The sequence below is a fragment of the Melopsittacus undulatus genome, chromosome 7 (assembly GCF_012275295.1).
Source record: "Melopsittacus undulatus isolate bMelUnd1 chromosome 7, bMelUnd1.mat.Z, whole genome shotgun sequence".
Lineage (NCBI taxonomy): Eukaryota > Metazoa > Chordata > Aves > Psittaciformes > Psittaculidae > Melopsittacus > Melopsittacus undulatus.
This window is the reverse complement of record NC_047533.1, coordinates 49515294-49534684: the sequence shown is the minus strand read 5'-3', so window position 1 is coordinate 49534684 and position 19391 is coordinate 49515294. Positions and strand designations below refer to the sequence as shown.

General features: G+C 42.8%; 1 protein-coding gene across 1 annotated transcript in view; it reads right to left on the bottom strand.

Moving 5' to 3' along the window:
• PDLIM5 (PDZ and LIM domain 5) overlaps positions 1-18376 on the bottom strand; it is a 122507-nt gene extending 104131 nt beyond the window's left edge. The window contains exons 1-2 of the mRNA XM_034064651.1: positions 18354-18376; positions 15534-15666 (exon numbers count right to left, since the gene is read on the bottom strand). Coding sequence (XP_033920542.1) covers positions 15534-15629 — 96 coding nt within the window. The 5' untranslated portion in view covers positions 15630-15666; positions 18354-18376. The remainder of the gene's footprint in view (positions 1-15533; positions 15667-18353) is intronic.
• Between the last annotated feature and the right edge of the window lie 1015 nt (positions 18377-19391).

Here is a 19391-nt window from a genome sequence, read left to right as displayed (position 1 = left end):
GTGGAAAAGTCACGATTGTCTAAGCTTTTCTAAGCAGTAACTCGTTGTAGGCAGACTTCTGCCCAATCAGGAAACTTATGAAATTCTGCTAAGATGTACAGGAAATATCAACAGCATGGCAACAAATACACAAAGTGAAGTACTTCTCCAAGGTTCACTTCAGATACTGTTTCAGACTGAGGATAAATTCCCTTGCATAAGTTTGCACCATCCCAACTGACTGCAGCATGTGAGTCCAGGGTGTCCTCAGAAATGCTCCAAGAAACCTCGGGACAAGGCAACAACCTGATGTAGGTCTGCAGCACAGCAGAGATGGAAAGCACGAGCTCCATATCCAAAGACAACATACAGGAAATGCTCAAGTAAATTACTGTCCATGTGAGCCAAAGGAGGAAAGTTCAGGGGTATTAACATTTTTCTATCTGATGAAAACCAGATTACAAAAGGTATGAGAAACCAATTTGTCACTATACAGCTTTCCACACGTATCCAGCTGCCAGAAATGCTAAACAGCACAATTCAAAAAGGAGGCATCATGCCAGCTGTCATATTCATGTATATAGAGAGTGAAATAAATCAAGAAAGGAAAAGAAATTAAGGTTAGTTTCACTTAAGGGGATTGAATTCATTCCTCTTTATTTTTTTTTCCTCCGCAAAGTGTTAGTTGAAAATCCAAAAGCCAGTTTAACTTACAATATAGAACCTATTCTTATGCTGAAATTCAGGTTTCAAATTAAATGTGTTGGACACACAGCTGGCCAATCAAAATTATGTCCCACTGATAACTGCGGAGTACTGTGCTTACACATTGCTATGTTCTGCTCTCAGTTACCTCATTTTAATCAGTAGCATATGGAGACATATCCTAAGACACATAAGGTACACATTGTAAACATCATTCTTCCTCCTCTGTAGAAAAAGAAGTCATGAGTTTACCTATATTACAGTCCCATACAGTTTACAATGGCTGTTTACAAGGACTCAGCCTAGCTATTTATGCAACACGATACAGATCTTTTCTATACCTTCTTCGAGCATCTTTATGTTTCAGTGCCTTTTAGAAGTGTAACAAATTTATAAATCAAGCAATAAATTTCTTAAACTTCTTCAAGAGAGGTTTAAGTTACTATTATCTGCATATCTACTTATTCCAACATTTCCACAGGATCTTGCCTGCCACACTCCATCTCCTACTTCCAAGGATTTCCCTCATGACACAAACTTGTTAAAGTAGCAGCAAACACGACAAGCAAAGCATCTTTCCATAGTAATACACATTTTTCACTGGCTAAAGGTTTGTCTCCTTTTAGCAGAGACAGATTAGAGTCTCCAAATTAAAAGAAATCTAGAATTCTTGAAGGACAAAGAGAGCCTAAAGCTTGATGTGGTAAAGGGCTTATTCCACACAGCACAGCAGTTTGGACTGAGCATACTCGTATTGGACAAATAAGCATATGTATTTATCCTCCATCTTTTCTCGTCTGTATATAATGCAGGCAGAAAAGCCCCACCGCTTTCCATCCACAGTGCTCAATCTCATTATTTCAGCACTGCACAGAACAGCACATTGGGCACCCTGTTCACACCCACACGCCTGGTAATCAGAGAGAGCAAATTATCAGTTCAGTTGTTATGCTAAAGCACAGAAGGACCTTGTCAGCTTTTCTGGGAAGAAATTCATGATGCCAACAACTCCCAGCCACCCGCTCCTCCCCGTGCCACTTGGCGGTGACCCCATGGCACAGCAGGTAATGTGCTGATTCCTTGCATGCAGCACGCCGCATCCCATCTGCTGAAGTCCAGAGCAAGACATTCCCACACACCTCCACTGAAAGCCCCCTCCGCCCTTTAATGCTCTGGACTCGTGGCAGCTTGTAATGCCTCATGAAAACTAATGGAAAAATACTTCCCCCAGAGAGCAATCTGTCAGAGGAGAATTCATTTATGACCTGGCTAAATGAGCTTCACGGCATCAAGGGCTTCCTGGCAGGCAGGAAGAATTATTCAAATCCCACTTGATTTTCCCCCCTGCCATTCTTTCGCCTTGCCTATGCTGCCACCAGAAGCTGGAGCCACCATTAATAACCAGCCACTCTGCCCTACTTATTTTCCTAACAGGGTCAATTCTACTACACATGCCATGTGCTGTTTATTTCTGAAGGTCTTTAGACAGCCAGCTGCTCTGCAATTCACTTTCCCCTATCGCATACACTTGAAAACGCATACACTATGTCCCAATAAAACAGCTTTTAGACAGTCGGGAACACTTTTGTCACTATGTAATCAATTTAAATACTTGGATTTGACGCACCATTGTCAGAAACATGGGAGGTTTAACATGTTGCCCACTTAATTACACACACAAACCGGGTTATACGAGATCTGCAAAAATTTGGTTTGGGAATCAGGAAAAAAACCCAAACACGAGAAAAATATTTGGCACAGCTCTGTGCCCTACAGTACTGAAATATTTATAATGCTACTTGACCATAGGAGCTAGCACTGCCACCCTCACACATTCAAAAACCATGAGTCAGGCCCTAGAAATAAGGAGTGCTTTTTAATCTCACGATTTTAATGCCAAGATACACTCCGAAGTTTCACTGGGTTATCCAGCTTACTTTTCTTGACTCTTCAGTGGAACGCTGAAGAATTATTTCGTGATTTGAATCAAAACCAAACTTTGACAAAAGCACATCAATGTCAAGAACTGAGAGCTTAAAAGCACCCCCTGCAACACTGCCCTCCCAAAAGCTCACAGTGACACTCAAGTATGGCACCAACAGGCACCAAACTCTGATTTCCTCTACAATCTCAACTGTAGCAATCTTCCTACAGACCCTCCCTTCAAAGGGCTGCTTTAGGGATATCACTCCAGCATGCAGGAAAATGGCAAAAGAGGTCAAAGACAGTGATGGGTGGTCCTGAGTAATGTCCAGCTAGGGTTACTGGTGAGGTAGCAGACTCAGAGCACTTCCTCCTCTTTATGGGAGGATTGGCAAAACAAACCCAGCTCTGCAGTAACTGCAGTGTGGCCCCTCTGATTACTTACATTTTGAGGCCATTTTAGTTCAAGCCTTTCAACAACTTTACTCCTCCTCCCAGCATGAATGAAAGGGATGGGTAATGGTCGAAATAGTATGTTTTTGGGTGATTTTTAACCAACACTTTGCTTTTAGACTGCATTTACTGCTAACAGAGATCAACCCAAGAAAGCTGTTACTTTCTTTACAAATCCCTTTAGCCCTATCACATTGTTACAACCTCATGGGCAAGTGAAACCTAAACCCTCTGTGCTCTCCTGAACCAGAATGGCCTGAAGTGGCTGAAGGAGTAAAACTGCTATTCTTGCCATGAACCTAGGAGAGCAATAGGATTCTTGTGGCAGGCTCCAAAAGACAGCCCCATGCACAGGACTTCACAAAACTGAAATATATAGTCAAGTGTACACATCCAGGGTGGTCACATGCCTGTCAGGACAGTAAAAGTCAGAAGCCACCTCTAGACCCAGCTGATCACCTCTCATGTAACCCCAGCTACAGTATTTTCCCTGAAGAAGTCAGTAGTGCTTTTGGGGCTGGCAACCCAAATGGGGCACATGCTGCTGACGACATCTATGCTTGTTTAAGAATCCAGTGGTATCCAAGGTGCTCTATGCTGCATAAAAGAGCAGCTTGTTTCTTGATGCTGAAGTATTTCCTGCAACTGCACCAATAACGCAAAAGAGATGTCATACAGCCTTGTTTTTCTGATTAAGAGAAGCCCATTGCTGGGCACAGTAAAACCAGGAGTGCTACAGTCTGACAAGGACTGGCACAGTATGAGAAAATTAGAAGGCAAAGGATGGTTACAGACTTATATGCAGTACTTAGTTCAAAACAAAAGCAAAATATCCCTACAAACTTATACTATGTAGTGTACAGAGTCCAAACCCTTCATCATTTGTCATTTTGAGATTTCTGACAAATATCCTATATATTTGATTTTAACAGTTTTGTGGGGTTTTGTAGTTTGGGGGTTTGCGTTTTTTCTCCACCTAGCTCTTTTGATTCCCCTCATTCTTATCCCATCATACACTTCTTTGAACCCTAAGCTCTGTTAATGCCACAAATAATAATGGTTTCTGAACAGCATTCCTCTTAAATCATAACAGCAGAAAACACCTGGTAGACTTATTTCAGCAGTAAGAAAGACATCCTCCGGCTAAGGAAAGCAAGGGGAGGGAAACTGAAGCCAGTACAAATTATGTTCTTGCAAAACTACCTTCCTCTTTATGCTAAAACAGGTGACAGATTGAAAGACTCAAATCTATTTGGCATAAACTCAAAAAAAACGGCACTAGAAAATCAACTCTTGATTCAACTTGAGTGGTTAGCAATCTTAGGTATTTCCTAACTCTTAATGCCTATTGTTATGCATTACATTTCCCAGAATTGATACTAATATTATATAAATGTCATTGCATCTAAGTCTAAACTATCTGCATAGCACCCCTCTGAAGCACAGCAGTTACACATTCCACAGAGCTTATCTTTACCCCCTCATTCTGAATAATATATTTTTTTTCCATGAGGGATTCCCCCTTGTGAGGTCTCACCTCTCCCCCATATTCCTACAGGAGTTTCTTTCAAGGGAAAAAGTCCATGCTGTAGGACAAAGAGTGACTTATACAAGGCAATCATCAGCAGTGCAAAGCAGAACAGGAGAATCTCTACAAATGCTCATTTGGTACCCTGGGGATATGTTCTTTGCTAAAGAGAGCAACAGAAGTCAGAGAGCAGGAATGGGAATCACTGAGCTAACTGAACAGGCGTGGATTGGGATGTGCAATAAAACCAAGTACAGAGTCGTGCACATGGCAAGTGAGTGACAAGAGGAGGCATTCGGAGTTACTAAAAACACTTGAGGCACTCCATCCTGCTGATGAGGTCAGGAGTCAGTTGACGTCAATGGCTAAAGCATCCAGAACCATGTACTTACACTGCCTCCATCACCATGCCAAAATTGTGCTTATACCTGCAAGGAGGAAGCAGGGGGAAAGAAACCCAGTAGTTTAGCCTTCTCCAACAGCACAAGTTTACAAAGTAAAGCATCAACACTGACTGGTTTGCCCTAAATCCTTACTTCAACTGCTGTAATCAGAGTTTCCTGTGAGCAATTTCCAGTTATTTAATTCCACGCCATCCAGCACAGAGCTATAAACTGATCTGGGCTGTCAACTACAACAACAGCAGTTTTCATCAGCTCAGGTATCAACACAAATTAACAATATTTGAAGTTTTAATAATCAGCAGTTTCCACATTTTAAAGTTCAAGTGTAGATGTGTCAACAGAAGAAAATGCTCTTGCAGAGGAGATACTCAACCAGCCCGAGAGTATCACATTCCCTCTGGAACACAGAGATACTGGCAAGTCTCCAAGATCTAAGTGCGCATCTCAAGGTGTTATGGCTAACAGTCACTGGCTAATGCATCTTTGAGAGAAAGCAGAAAGTTGGCTCGGAAAGGTCTCCTTCAAGCAAGTCAGTGCTTCTTTCCTTCTGGTAACAACAGTCTGAAGACCCATCACTGCAGGATGCTGAGCAGCAATGCACATCTCCATAGGCTGAGCCTTAAGCAAGAGTCATCTCACGAATGCAACTTGTATGCCTAAAATTATACTTCTGCAAGTGTTTTTGCAGCACCAAGTCTTGGGTTCTTCGCATTTACAGAATTATGCTCACTCTACACAATAGCAAGATAATTTAATTTACAAACTAAGCATGCTCTCAACGGAAATTCATGTCAGCCCCTGCTACAATGACTTTTGCTTGTAGCCAGTTGCCAAAATATGACAGCTGGAAAGTGGAGAGAATAGACTGCATCCATAGCTGACAAAAGCTGTAATTTAATAAGCATTCAGTGGCAGTTTTCACAGCTTAGTACATTGACAGACATGTCCTAGCAGATCTGGCTTTGGTATTTCAAATTGTACTGTCCCCAGGTATGTGCTACTACCATTGTGGGAGCAGCCCCAGTTCCTGTTGGGCTAAGTGAGCTGCACCAGACCCACCTACTATCCATGCTTAGGGCACTGAGAGAAAGGGTTTCATCCATAGAGTTACTTTGAGCTCTGACATGCAGATACAAGCACATGTTTTCTTCTGCCAGCCTTCTTCAGCCAATGACTACTGCTGACAGAAGGGTGGTTGCTAATTCATGCACAAGAAAAGCATTAGCTTTTCTTACGGTGCTTATTCCCATTTTAGTGAGCTACCAGTGTTTTGGGTTCCCCCCACCACCCTCACACACACTCCCTTCTGTGCATTAAGAAAAAATTTAAAAAGAACAAGATAGGATGCAATGCTGCCTACTCTCCAACCACTACTGCTTCCTTTGCAAGGTTGATTGCATCCCCTCATCACTATCAACTTTGCACTTCATCCAGCCGTAAGAAGTCCTCTGCAAAGTACCAGCTAACTATCCTCTGAGGTTGGATTATATTCTGCTTGTCAGAATATCTATTTGTGGGGATGCCTTTTCATTCCTGAATAATTACTAGCAAACCACCTTAGACACTAAGCAGAGAGAACACTCTTACTCAATCTGGACTCAAAACACTGTGATCTGACCAGATGCTGCAGAAAGCCAGGAGGAAACAAGAGAATTTACCAAGATGTATTGAAGCTTTACAAGCCCTCCATTTCCCTACTGATCTAATAAAAGTAAGTCCAACCTAACTTCTACAAGCTCTCTGGCTCGTAGATCTCCACTGTTTGGGTTTTTTTTTGTTGGCTTTTCCTTTTAAAGGCATATGGTGAAGAAAACCAGAACAGCATAGAAGGAATTGCTGAGACACACAAGCAAGTTGGAAGCAAGCAATCACATTAGTCTACCTCTCCATGTCTTTCACAACACCAGTCTAAGTCTAGAACCAAAAAGAGAAGAGGAAGAAATCACTGGCAAGGAAGTCCAAACCTCCCCTCCCAAAAAACCCAACAATTTTGACCTCTTACTTGATAAGAAAAGTTTCACTTACTAGCAGCACTGGACCAGAAACTACGCCTGGCTTGTCACGTATCAGATGTACATTAGAAAGAAAAAGCTTTAAAAACACATAATAGTAAAAACTTTGAGAATCAGCTGCTCTGTCTGGCAGAGAGAGTATTTGCACAGCAAAGCTGCCTTCCTTTTAAAGGTTCTAAACAAAAAATGTTCTACAGATAGAGTTTCCACCAGGATGATAGTCTTCTTAATAAAAAAAATCTTCATGTATATCTGCATTTTTCGTATTCACAGCATTCTGCCTTCACTTGACAGAACTCCTTGTTAAAAATCTCAAATGCTATTATAACCAATACAACACCACATTTAAGAGACACACTTCAGTCAAGTTCTGCACAGGTTTAATAGATTCGGGGTATAAAAACATATACAGAGAATCCAATTACATTCATAAACACAAAGACTTCAACAGGGAGTTCTACCTTTCTGAAATTTATGGACTCTACATTAATCCAGATCTAGCATATAAATAACTATTCAAACTTTCCAGAGCTAGGAAATAAATAACACAAAATAAATGTTTCTGGTACCTTCCTGTGTTAAGTACTTCAGATTCTTCAATCACTTGTTAGGGAAAGAACTAGATACCGCATTAGGTCATCCCTTAATATAGGCCAGGGTAAGTCAAACTTCTTTCATATCCAGTTAACATGCAAACCATTTGACCTTTCCAACAGGACTACTAAAGACCTGGCAAGATCCACTTCTTATCCTATGGGACTTCATACAAGGCATTACATTTTACTTCAGGGCTTTGTCACAAGCACAGCTGACAGCAATTGCAAGAGTTCATACTTTCAACTACATACATGTTATTTTTTCTTGCTTTTACTAAGCTTAACTGTTTAAGCTGAGGTTTCTAAAACAAGACTAACTCAGAATGAGAAAACTATAATAATAATCCACAATAAAAAATATTATGAACTATTCCATTCAAAATTTTCTGGTCTACATTAAAAGAAGAAACACCAATCTTGAGTAATGCATAGCATCTTCCCATTTTAAGTGGGGACTCAACACTTGGTACATCTTGAAACTCAACAGTACACAAGCAGAAGCCACCAAGCTGCACAGAATTATTAATTTCACTCCAAGTTTTCTATATCATAAAACACTGAAGACTACTATTTTCCCATTAAATAACTGACAGCAGAAGTCTCTTTGTGCTCTGTGGCTGTTTACTCAGTAGTTTTGGTATACAGTTTATTCCATTGGTGTAGCATCTATTCATTTGTTTTGAGGGTGTGCATGATGATACAGTTTTTGATTTGTAACATGTTAGTTTGTCCCCCTACTACCTCTCTACTTGGGCCAGCACAGAGAAAGGATTGTGCAGTGGGAACTGCACTGGTGTCACAAAGTGACAAAAGATGAAAAGCACCATCTCATTAACTGACAGTGTTGAAAGGCAAGTGATGAATGAAGCTGAGAAATGGAAAAAAGAGGATGGGAATACCCCCCTGCAGTGTTATGCGAGTCATTAAAATCAGGCTTTTACAGCCTGTCCATTAAGGGTGGCTTGCATTCCCAAACTTGAAACCTTAGGTCTGTTCTGCAGAAGTGTTTAGTGGCCACAGGCATTTGCAGCTGGCCTGTGCTTGGGTAGCAGTTAGTCACAGATGGCACCTGCCCCTACTCACAGCTGTACCAAACCAAACAGCAGCCACATTTTGTTTCCCTCTTCCTCTGTTGCCCGTTCCTACTCTTCCCTGAGCTCCATTTCCCTGTTTACCTAGTTTTAGCAAGTAATTAGAGAGGCTGCCCTTGCAGCACAATCACAGCACAAGCTCCTAATGCCTTCTGGTTTGTTTTTTTTCCTCCTTTTCAGAAGATGGGACTGAATTGCCACAGCACAGCATTACTAGCGTGACCACACTCCTGAAGAAAACCCTTTCAAGATCAGTTCATAGAAGCAAATGAAATTACAAACCTGATCTACAAGCAAACTTGTCTGCTAAAACTATCATAGCCCTAATCTAGACACATACAGCTCACAACCACCTGCTATCATATCTACAGCAATAGCTTGTATGCATTTAAACCAGACTAGCAAAGTTAGTGACACTCAACCTCTTACCTATCAGCTTTGCCTTCAGCCACACACATCAGAGCAGCAGGACACTATAAACTTCCAAACACAAGAAACGCAAAGCACGGCAACTCCTAAATGCAATACATGTCAACATGGTAACTGAAGTCCTCAAAGGACTCTGCGCCAAAGTTCATAGGCCTTTTCTTCCACCCATGTCAACTCTTCCAAGAAGAGATAGCACAGCTCCCTACAAATTCAGCTTGAGGACCTCTTATTGTTAGGGAACCTAAACAGACACTTTTGTCGAATTTTCCCTACTTTTACCTCATTGAAGATTTGAGTCATTCAAAGCCTCATGTAACACAGGCCTTCTGAGTGGCATCTTTTTCTTCTGACTCTATTGCAAGAGCCAGCTATGAAAGTAAATGTACTTCTACTTCTCAGATCTGTTCAAACAAGCCTCAGCCTCCAGTTTTCTTCTTTTTGACCACTGGCAGGAGGAATATCACCTTTCCCATATTTCCATTGCTTTAGGCACACAAGAGAGTTTTCTCTCACACTTTCCCTTATATTGATAACATATGAAATCTATTCTTAAAAAGTCAAAACAAATGAGGGGGAAAAAAAAAGCCAACAATGTTATCTCCTGGCTCCATACCAAAGCCAAACAATCAAACCTTTCAAAACCATGTCTCTTCTCACAATGCCTTCTGATAGCCATCAGCCAATGAATAATGAGAAAAACAGTTACACTAAAAATAGCATCTCCAAACGGTGGGGAAGTTGTCAGGCCTCCAGGGCCAGATACTTGCAAAGAAAACATGCCTAATTTCTTTGCAGTTACTATTCAATAAATGGTCCTGTTTTTTGGCCTCTGGAAGAACTGCCAATTTTGCATCTGCTCTGAACATCTAATCGGAGTTTATTTTTTCCACTACATCTGTCTTTGAGAAGCAGACACTGCAAATAAATACTTTAGTTTTTCCATCATGAAGTATTTAGCTTGTGCTTCTCATACTGTAACTAAACAGTCACTTCCAAGGGGAAAAAAAGAGTTACAAGCATTTTTAATGTAAAAAGAATATGTTCACACATCCAATCAAATATCCTTCAGCTACAAGCTCTTTGGTTCCTCTTCATCACTCCCCCCCCCCCAGTACAGCCAGATTCACTTCTGGGGCAATGACATCAGTAGAGGAACTATTTTAAAATAAGCTAGCTTCTTCCATGATCTGAGGAGGTTCTCTGACAAATCAAGTCACAAACAGATGAAATGCAGACACTTTTCTTCAGCCTCTTCTACCCCATACCTCCCTCTTTTTCCCACCCTCACTCCAGTGATGATCTGTCTTGCTTTAAACTGCATAGCAGAATAGACAAGTGAAGGGAAACAAATGGTGTGGGGAAACACAGCCCTTCTCCCAATTTCTCAGCGCAAGAGGTTAAACAGTGGTGGGAAAAGAGGCAGTCGGGAAACAATGTGCCAACTGATCTCTTTTCCATCTTCAAGTTAAACTGAGGAGCCCTAAAGAAGGATGCTGCTTGCAGGCAACTACACAAGCTCTGAAGCACAACTAGCACTCTTAGGACTTTTAGAAAACACTCATATTAAGCCACTTGTGCATCTGGGAGCTTCACAATTGTCCATAGTTCACTTGGTTCTCAAAGAAAAAACTCTGCTTCTTCAGGACTCGGTGAAGAGAGGATGCAGACTTTGGCACTGGTAGCTCATTTGTCATTCCCAGTATCTTTGCAGTAAACCGCATCTTGTAAACAGAATTAAACAGAACACAAAAACTCTTCCTCGTGTATGTCTTGGCTAATCCCACTTATTTCATAAGCACTGATAGCTCCTGTAAAACACAGCATTTATTGACCTAGGAGCAGGATCAGCAGGTAAGTGCATGACCTCTGCCGGTACCTTTGACCCTGCGCCAGGAAGTTGCAGTAGTGGAATACATCTTCAGCTGTAGTTTGTGCAAACCATCACAACTCGGTAGCAGATCAAACCAGCGCAGCAAAGGCAGCAGCTGCCAGTTAGAGCTTAGTCAGTAGCTTCCAGGATGGAGCATAAAGTTACTGACACAATCATCACTGACCAGGCCACCAGTTGTTCCAGTTTTTCTCTCCTATTTCACATGCCTGCTTGAAAGACCATTTCCGCAATCCATCCCTGCCCTCCACTTCCCCCTTTCAGTAACTTATTCCATACTTACAAAAAAAAAAAAAAAAAAAAAAGATTTTACTCAAAATCACACACTTGGCTTAATAAAATATTTCATGCAAACACGAGGGCAACAGTCTCAGCCAGACTCCAGTCAATCAAAGCTCACATGCTCTAGGTGCATTCAATGCATCATTTTCCTTTATTGTCTTCTCACTGAGATTATTTTCACATGCTAATACCTTTAAAACAGCTTGCTTCCAAACATTAAGGTGACCAAGGCCAAACCCTGAATAAGCAAACACTGTCCAAAAACAATCATACATGCTCCACCCATGTGCAGTTTACTGGGTAACCTTGTATGTACCTGAGCAGGAAGGAAGGAAAGCAGGAGGAAAAAAAAAAAAGAGACAACTTCTCTGACAGTGACCTCCTGATACCACCATGAAGATACTTCAATATGTTCACATGGGATGAATACCAAGCAGTTGATGCATTGATGCACAGCTGAATGCACATGTACTCCTTACTTCATCCCAAGGTGGGCTGCTCTTCCACCTACTCCCTGGTGGTACTGCTTGCTGACATTCATTATTGTGAGTCTCCCATCAACTATAAGCTTGCAACACTTATACCACAGAAAAGCACACTTGAAAAAGATGAAATACTGAAAACTTAAAAATTGCAAAAAGAAAGGATCATTCCTAAAGTTTGTGATTCGTTTGTTTTCTGGGGTGGATTGTTTTGTGTTTGGTTTTTTTGTTGTTGTTTGGGTTTTGTTTGTTTCTTTGGGTTCTGGTTGGTTGGATGGGTTGGGTTTTTTTGTTGTTGCTCTAAGAGGCAAAGTGACCGGTGAAGCAGGAAGAAGCTGGGGGAGAATGAACTCAAAGAAGTTGCAGTATTAAAAACAAAGCTGTCAGTCAGGTCAAGCATTTCAAGAAGACATACTCCATTTCATTCTTGCATGAGGAGAAAGACATATAGCAAAACATTTTCTGAAGGAAGTTGACTAGAGTTGCCATGAGGATTAAACAAAAAAGTAACCTTTCAATAAAAGAAAACGTCCCACATATTTGCGTTAGGTGGAAGGGTATATAATGCACACAGGCTACATTACTGCTCAAAGTAAAGTTTCACTTCAGCATTTCCTTCTTTCTAGTGGTAAATACTGCCATAAACCAGAGACAAGTACTGTTTCGAGACTGCACAATCTCCCATTCTACAAGTACCACTACAGAATAAACCACCAGGAAGCCCTACAGTACTTTTACATGAGGTGGCTTGAGCTACTTTAACACTTGGCATACAGATCTACTACCTCAGCCCACCCTTTATTCCTGGTTGAAGAGTAAATATATAATTGTTTTACATTCAGAGCAGCTTCCTTCCCACTGACCCCTCTCCAGTCAGATCCATACTCACCAGCACACTATCATCACCATTTCCACCCCACATCACCTTACCAGTGTTGAATTCCTCACCTGCATAATGGCTCTGCAGGGCTCAGATGGGTGCTGATTTATGCCACTAACTATAAGGCTATATACCCAACATCATGTACATTACTTACCATGAAATGTGTATGGCTGTATAAGTATACACAACAACTATAAAGCACTAAGAGAACTATATAAAGTGACTGACGTAACCCTGCAATAACTGTTGCTATTGGTTATGCTGCAACCAGTCTACAATATACTAGTTCATGAAAAAAACAAATGATACTGCTACCCCTGCATTAATGTTAACCTGCTACACCTTCGCTGACATTAAGAATTTCAACTGAAGAACACAAACCAGGCTTGGTTGGTACAGAGGCAACAGGGAATACATTCATTAAAACTGCATTCTGTACAAAGCTACCTAACTTACTAAAAACTTTCTCCAAAGAACCACATGAGACCTTAAATTTTTCAAATCACTAGTAAAAAGTGATTAGCTTTTCAGATATACTGGTTTCTAAACCTGTTTGTTTTCTGTGCTTCATACATTGTGCTTTAATTGAACTTCACTTCAAGGAGTTCAAACTAAAGCACAAAATTAGCCCTCAGCAGCACAGCCAGATTCATCCTCAGCATCTAGAGGACAAACTAAAAACAAATCAAAACCAAAGAAGTCCTCCTTGCCAAAGAAAATAATTCTGCTTTCTCATTACTGTTTTGCTAAAATAATTTAATTAGCAGCCTTCGGACACAGGAAGTCATTTATGCTTCATCAGGAAAAGAAGGGCTGGAGGGGTGTGAATGGTACGCACTGTTCTAGCATACCAGGAACACAGCATTGAATTCTTCCAGCTATCAGACCAAAACTGGATTGGCATACCAGAACTAAGCACTTTTTTAATCCAAAGGAGAGAAAACAAACACACACCGTTTTTCTGGCAGTCTAATATTTGCATACTCTTACACACATAACTGCAAGTAAGAAACAGTTCAGCTGTGGAGCAGTGCTAAGGTACAATAGCTGAACTGGATACTGTGCTTTCCCATCCCATGCACAAATTAAAGTCCTAAAACCACCCAGTCCACGTATTTCATTACATTCTGCTTTTGCAGGGCGCTGACATTTGTCATTAGGGAATCCCGTAACTGAGGCTTTTATATGTAGCTATTTAGGCCAATTCCCCTAGGCTACTCCATGCGACAGCATATTTGATTCCTGTAATAAAGTAGTAGTCTAGACTAATTTCAACATATGTTTCCTCTTTAGAGGAAGGCTGCTTAACAGTGGGACTGTATGGTATATCTCCAGGACTGCAAAGGCTCCTACAAAAAAAGTATTCCCCTTCCCTAAAACTAGCTGTTTACTAGGGTTTACTGCCTCCAAGCACTTAACTGCTCATCAGTACCATGTATGATCACCCTATGTAGGCAGAAGCCTACGCTTTTTCAAACCCTTGTTATGACGGCACTTCTACCATCAAATCAGAAGAGCATTATCCGTGACCCTAGTTCAAATTTCTCATTACTGTAGGAGTAACCAGCTACTGAACATGAAACTGTATTACAGTTTAGCTTCAAAATCCCTGGAATTTGGGAATAAACTGCTTCCCAACCCCTTTCTGGCTCACATATCATCAGGACTCATCTGTACACAGGTATTTCTACAGCTCTCCAGTCCATTTTAGCCATATTAAAGTAATTCTGCAGAGCCAAGCCGTATTTTAACTTCACCAGCATAATCCACCAGTGGATAGAACAAGCCAAGTTTAAATGAACTGGCGGGGTTTGAACCACTAGTTGAGATTAGCTAAAAATATTCCCATGATGCACAAACCCAAATAGAAACCTGTTCCATCTTCCAGGGCAGTATCAATTCTGCAGTCCCAACAGGTGGAAAAATAATTCATCTTTGTCATGAAACCATATGAATATGCAGGAGGCAGAGGAGAGCTGTCAACAGACAAGAGGCCATTGTACATAAATGCTTCCATGCTGCAAACCAAATTTAATGGTGCCAGGGTACAGAGCCATGAGGAACCAGTTTCTTTACCCAGAGATTTTCAATGATCCTATAAATTCAATACTGTTCGTCCCTGTATTTCATATGTGAAGTGCTTCAGCTGTATGAGGAAGGCTTTGAAACTCAGCCTGTACTGAAAGACAAGCCTTCCTTGAAAAAGTGGCTTTAAAGTAGGAAACTAGTTAGATAGTACCCGGGTACAAAAATCCCATTTGTTTTGATTTAGTTCCTCAGATCCTTTAATACCAGTTCAGAACACATACACTATAAAACACTCATGAGAAACTGTCACATTCGCCCAGGCACATGCTGATGAACTGCTATTTACAGCTACTGCTATTTAAGTGCCTTTTTATTGTAAATAGTGGGATTTGCAAGCACAGACACCAAGAGATCCTCAAGCTGCTAAGAGCTGATGAATAAACAAGGTAACCTGAGTGATTTTTCTGCCCTGCCTCCTATCTGAACTGCAGAGACTCAGCCCTGCACAGAAAATTGCTTGTTTTCTGCCAGCCTCCAGCCTCTGCATTGGTGTTTTCTGGGTGGGAATTAAAGGGTGGCTTCTTTTCTTGTTGCATAAATAAATGCAGATAAAATGACCATTCCAAGGAAACACATCCTTCCCAAAATAATTTTGCTGGAGCCTTTGGACAACACCGATTTATTTGCCCAGAGTCTTCCCCTCTCCCCCCCCCCCCAAACAGCCCTCCATGCCAGAGGGCAAGCTGAACCCTAGCAACTCTAATGGCTTTGCATACTTACGCCTGAAGGCTGCAGGTTGGCCACAGCATAACAGATACCCACATGCAGGCAAAGAGGCACATGCACTTACCCGAGAGATAGATAGAGGCACGTTGAAATCCTTGCCCCCTTGAAGCCTGAAACCCCAAGGAGCCGGGCCAACCAAAGACACGCTGTAGTTGCTCATGTTTAGTTTTCAAGGATCAAATCCAAAGAACTGATGCCTGTGGAAGAGGATTAGAGTTTTAATTTAAAGACTAAAAAGCTAAAAGGCACTGTCTACCATTTTGAAAGCCTTCTTTATTTTTTCCCCTTCATAATATAAAACCAGCCAACAAATACACATCAGGTTGGTCATTACTAGTGCTTTTATTCCTCATATGTTGTTTTCCTCCATAGCTTAGGAAGCAATGTAACTAGGGAATGTAATATATACTTGGGACTTTAAGAACTTCCCAGCATCAGATGTCTTGACAACTACTTCTCACTAACACTAACATCGGGGGGCAAGTAGGGGAACCCCCAGCATTGAAGCTCATCTTAAAACAGTTCAATGAGACAAGCATGAATTGACAGCATCCCTTAAATCCAAATACAGAAGAAATTAGCACTACTGGCACATCCATTTCTAACAAAATGAATATCATATGCTTCTATGTCATCAGCTCAAAGCTTGTTTCTAAACACATTATGTCCTGACAGTTTCAAAACATCGCAGTTTTGAAGTTAATCAGAAGAAAATAAAACCCCTGTGACTTCTTTATAAGCATTAGCTTCATATTGGTAGAACAATGTGACAGACAAAACAGATCTTAAAACCAACCCTCCAATGAAAGCCATGAACTAAAGTGAAATACCCACAGCCACAACTCGGTATTGAGGAAGCAAACCCCAGTCATCTCCCTCCTTTTAAACTACCTTTAAAAGCAACCGAGGCACTTAATTGCCGTTCAGCGTCAAAGATAAGGGCTTCAGTTTCACCTCAGATAAGTAGTGTTACAATGACATCTTAGGTAGTGGATGTAGTCTATTTTTGTGTGGTTGAAGCCAGGCAGGAACACACCAGGGCGGGCTGGTGTAAGACTACACCGGGGCACAGCCTGATTCCATACTCATATAGGGACATTTAAGGTGGACTTTCAGTCAAGCAGAAGCAAGAGGGCTGCAAACCCCATTGGGCTCCACCAGCCCACCCTCACAGACCATCAGAGCAGGTCTGTCATGCAGCCTCTGTTAGTGCACGGATGGACATTTAATGTTCCTCCCTTAGAAAACCAGAAGTAACAAAGATCCACTGCTCAGACAAGTTTCCAAATCAAGCAGTAAACTTCCTTCACACCAATGGCCACTCAGGTAACCAGAACACAGCTGCTGACATTGGGCAGTGCGATATATATATTAGGAAATTGAACTCGGTGGATGCCCAGCCAGTTCCTGATGTGCCTGTTGGCATCCAGCAAAAGAACAGCTCTGACCCTAGGCACCCAATAAACCCACCTCTAAAAGTCTCAACAAGCACCAGTGTACAGAGGGGAAACACACACTGCTGAGCTTTTATGTGGCTGAAGAGGAAGAAAAGAAACAAAAAGCCTCCACCAAGTTGCAGCTAGGACTCCTAGGGGGCTCACTCAACACTAAAGCTAGGCTACAAGTCATTTAATTGCTCTGTGCACCGAATCCCTTATAAAAAGAGGACTTTAATTAATCACAGATTTCTTTCCATATAAAAATGCGAATTCTTTTCATTCCCTCTAAATGAAATCCACCACGGTGACAGGTCGCTATAAATTAGAGACTAGAGGAGAAAAGCAAACCACAGCTCGTGACCGGCACACAAGCATTGGCACAGGCAGAAAGCTTTACCTAGCAGCTGAAACTGAAGCACTTGTGCAGATTTTTCTCTTTTTTAATTAACAGCTAGTTACAATAACAGACCTAGGAAAAGATTAAACTCCATTAGAAAATACTACTGTTCTTTTCCACTTGTAGCAATTACAAACAGGAGGGAAGAGACTGCAGGCTGAAATATCACGCATCACACTCAGCATCACTCATCTTTCCTTTCTAACCCCTCGATTCTGCCGTGTCTGCATCTCCAGGCTTACACACACACCAGGAAAGGCACAGCAGACAACAGAGACCTACTCAAAGTTTAATTTAACAGATTTCTTAAAACACGTTAAAGCAACACCTCAAAAGAGAGCATTGCAAACCCACCAACCCCACTTGCATTGCGCAAACCAACCAGCCAAGGTTGAAGTTGTGCAACTTTCATTTAGATGATCAAAAGCTTGGAGGATCTCCTTCTGGAAGGGGGAATTTCAAAACGAAAGCAGAAACCCTCGCCTGCACCACTGCCCGTCAGGGCACTGAGCCGCAGGGGCCCAGGAGTGACCAGCAGATCCCAGTAGTGGCCAGCGGGGCCCCTCTGCCCCCTTGGAGGTGCGGCGCCAGCACAAAACCCCGTACCCCCCGGCACCCCCTTTGCACAGCTTCTCCACCGAACCCTCTTAGCGCTCCGGGACGAGAAGCCTCACGGCCACCGCAACCTGGAGACCAGAGAGCCCCACACAGCGCTGGTCTCGGTCCAAAGCGCCCCACAGCCCCGCTGACACCCCGTCGTGTCACAAAGCCTGTGCAGAAGGCAACCCAAAGCCCCAGCCTACTCGGCCGAGAGCACGGAAGCACACAGGTGCCCCACGGCCACAGGACAGGGCTCCCCGCGGGATTCCAAGCCGCTGCCCGCGGCACTCCACCGACAGCTCCAGCCCGCGACAAACCCTCTTTAAAAGAAATTGCATTAAAAAGAAAGTAAATTGAGATAAGCACCATGGGGCTGTACAAACCCCGTCCAACCTGCTGACTCCTTCTGCCTCCCACCTACCCCCGCCGCAGCCGGGCCGCCACTCACCCCGTCGGTGCGGTGCGGTGCGGTGCGGCGCGGCGCAGGGCGCGGAAAACCAAGGACACCCGCTGCGCGTCTGGGAGGCGGCGGCTCCGTCCCCCCGGTCTTGTTTTCACTTCCGTCTCCCGCCGCTCCTCCCCCAGCCCTGCCCAGCCCAGCCCGGCCCAGCCCCGCAGCGAAGGGACGGGACAGCAGGGCCGAGCGGGGAAGGTTGTAAAGTGGCGGTCCCAGGGTGCGCCGGTTAAGTTATTGATTCACTTTTGATAGGGGAATGTACGTTCCCCCCCCGCTGTGCGTTACACACAAGTAACTCCAGGCGCACCTGTGAAGGGAAGGGGTGGTGCTCACCGGGTGCTGCTCCGGTCCCAGGTCCGAGTAAAGGAGCTGCTGTGATGGGCGAAGGAGAGAGGGAAGGAGCTCAACCCACAAAGTGTCCCCCTACCCTCACCCCCACCGCCCCCGCCCCCCCCCCCCCCCACCGCTGCGTTAAATGTACGATCTCTTCAGTAATAGGCGGTTACAGCTGCAAGAGCGGCCCGCAGCAGAGCAGGAGACCTTAGAAAAAGAGTTCCCTTTAATGTGGGGAGTAACATGAGGACTGACAGGGATAAACTCACCTCCTGAAGCACATCAAGATGGGGAACTGCAGAGAGGAAGAAGAGCTGTTCAAGCTAAAAGACAATGCTGGCACAAGAACAAATAGGTATAAAGTGGCCATGAATCAATTCAGCTCAGAAATTAGAAAAGGTCCACAAGCAAGGAGGAAAAAAGAGCTTTCTGGCATAGCTTCTCCATAGGAGCAGGTGCAAGAAATCAAACTGGTTCTAAGGTGATGCTTGATCAGATTATGTTACATGACATGCTTGCCTGAGAGCCGGAGAATTATTAAACACAGACCATCAGTTTGACAATCCAGAAGCTCACTGAGCAGGACAGACTCACTGGGAGAGCAGTTGCTGCCTTGCAGAACAGAGGAATTGGACAAAGATGAAGTGATAGCACTTCAGTTTAGTGTAGCTGTATCTCACAGCAAGGTGACATTTG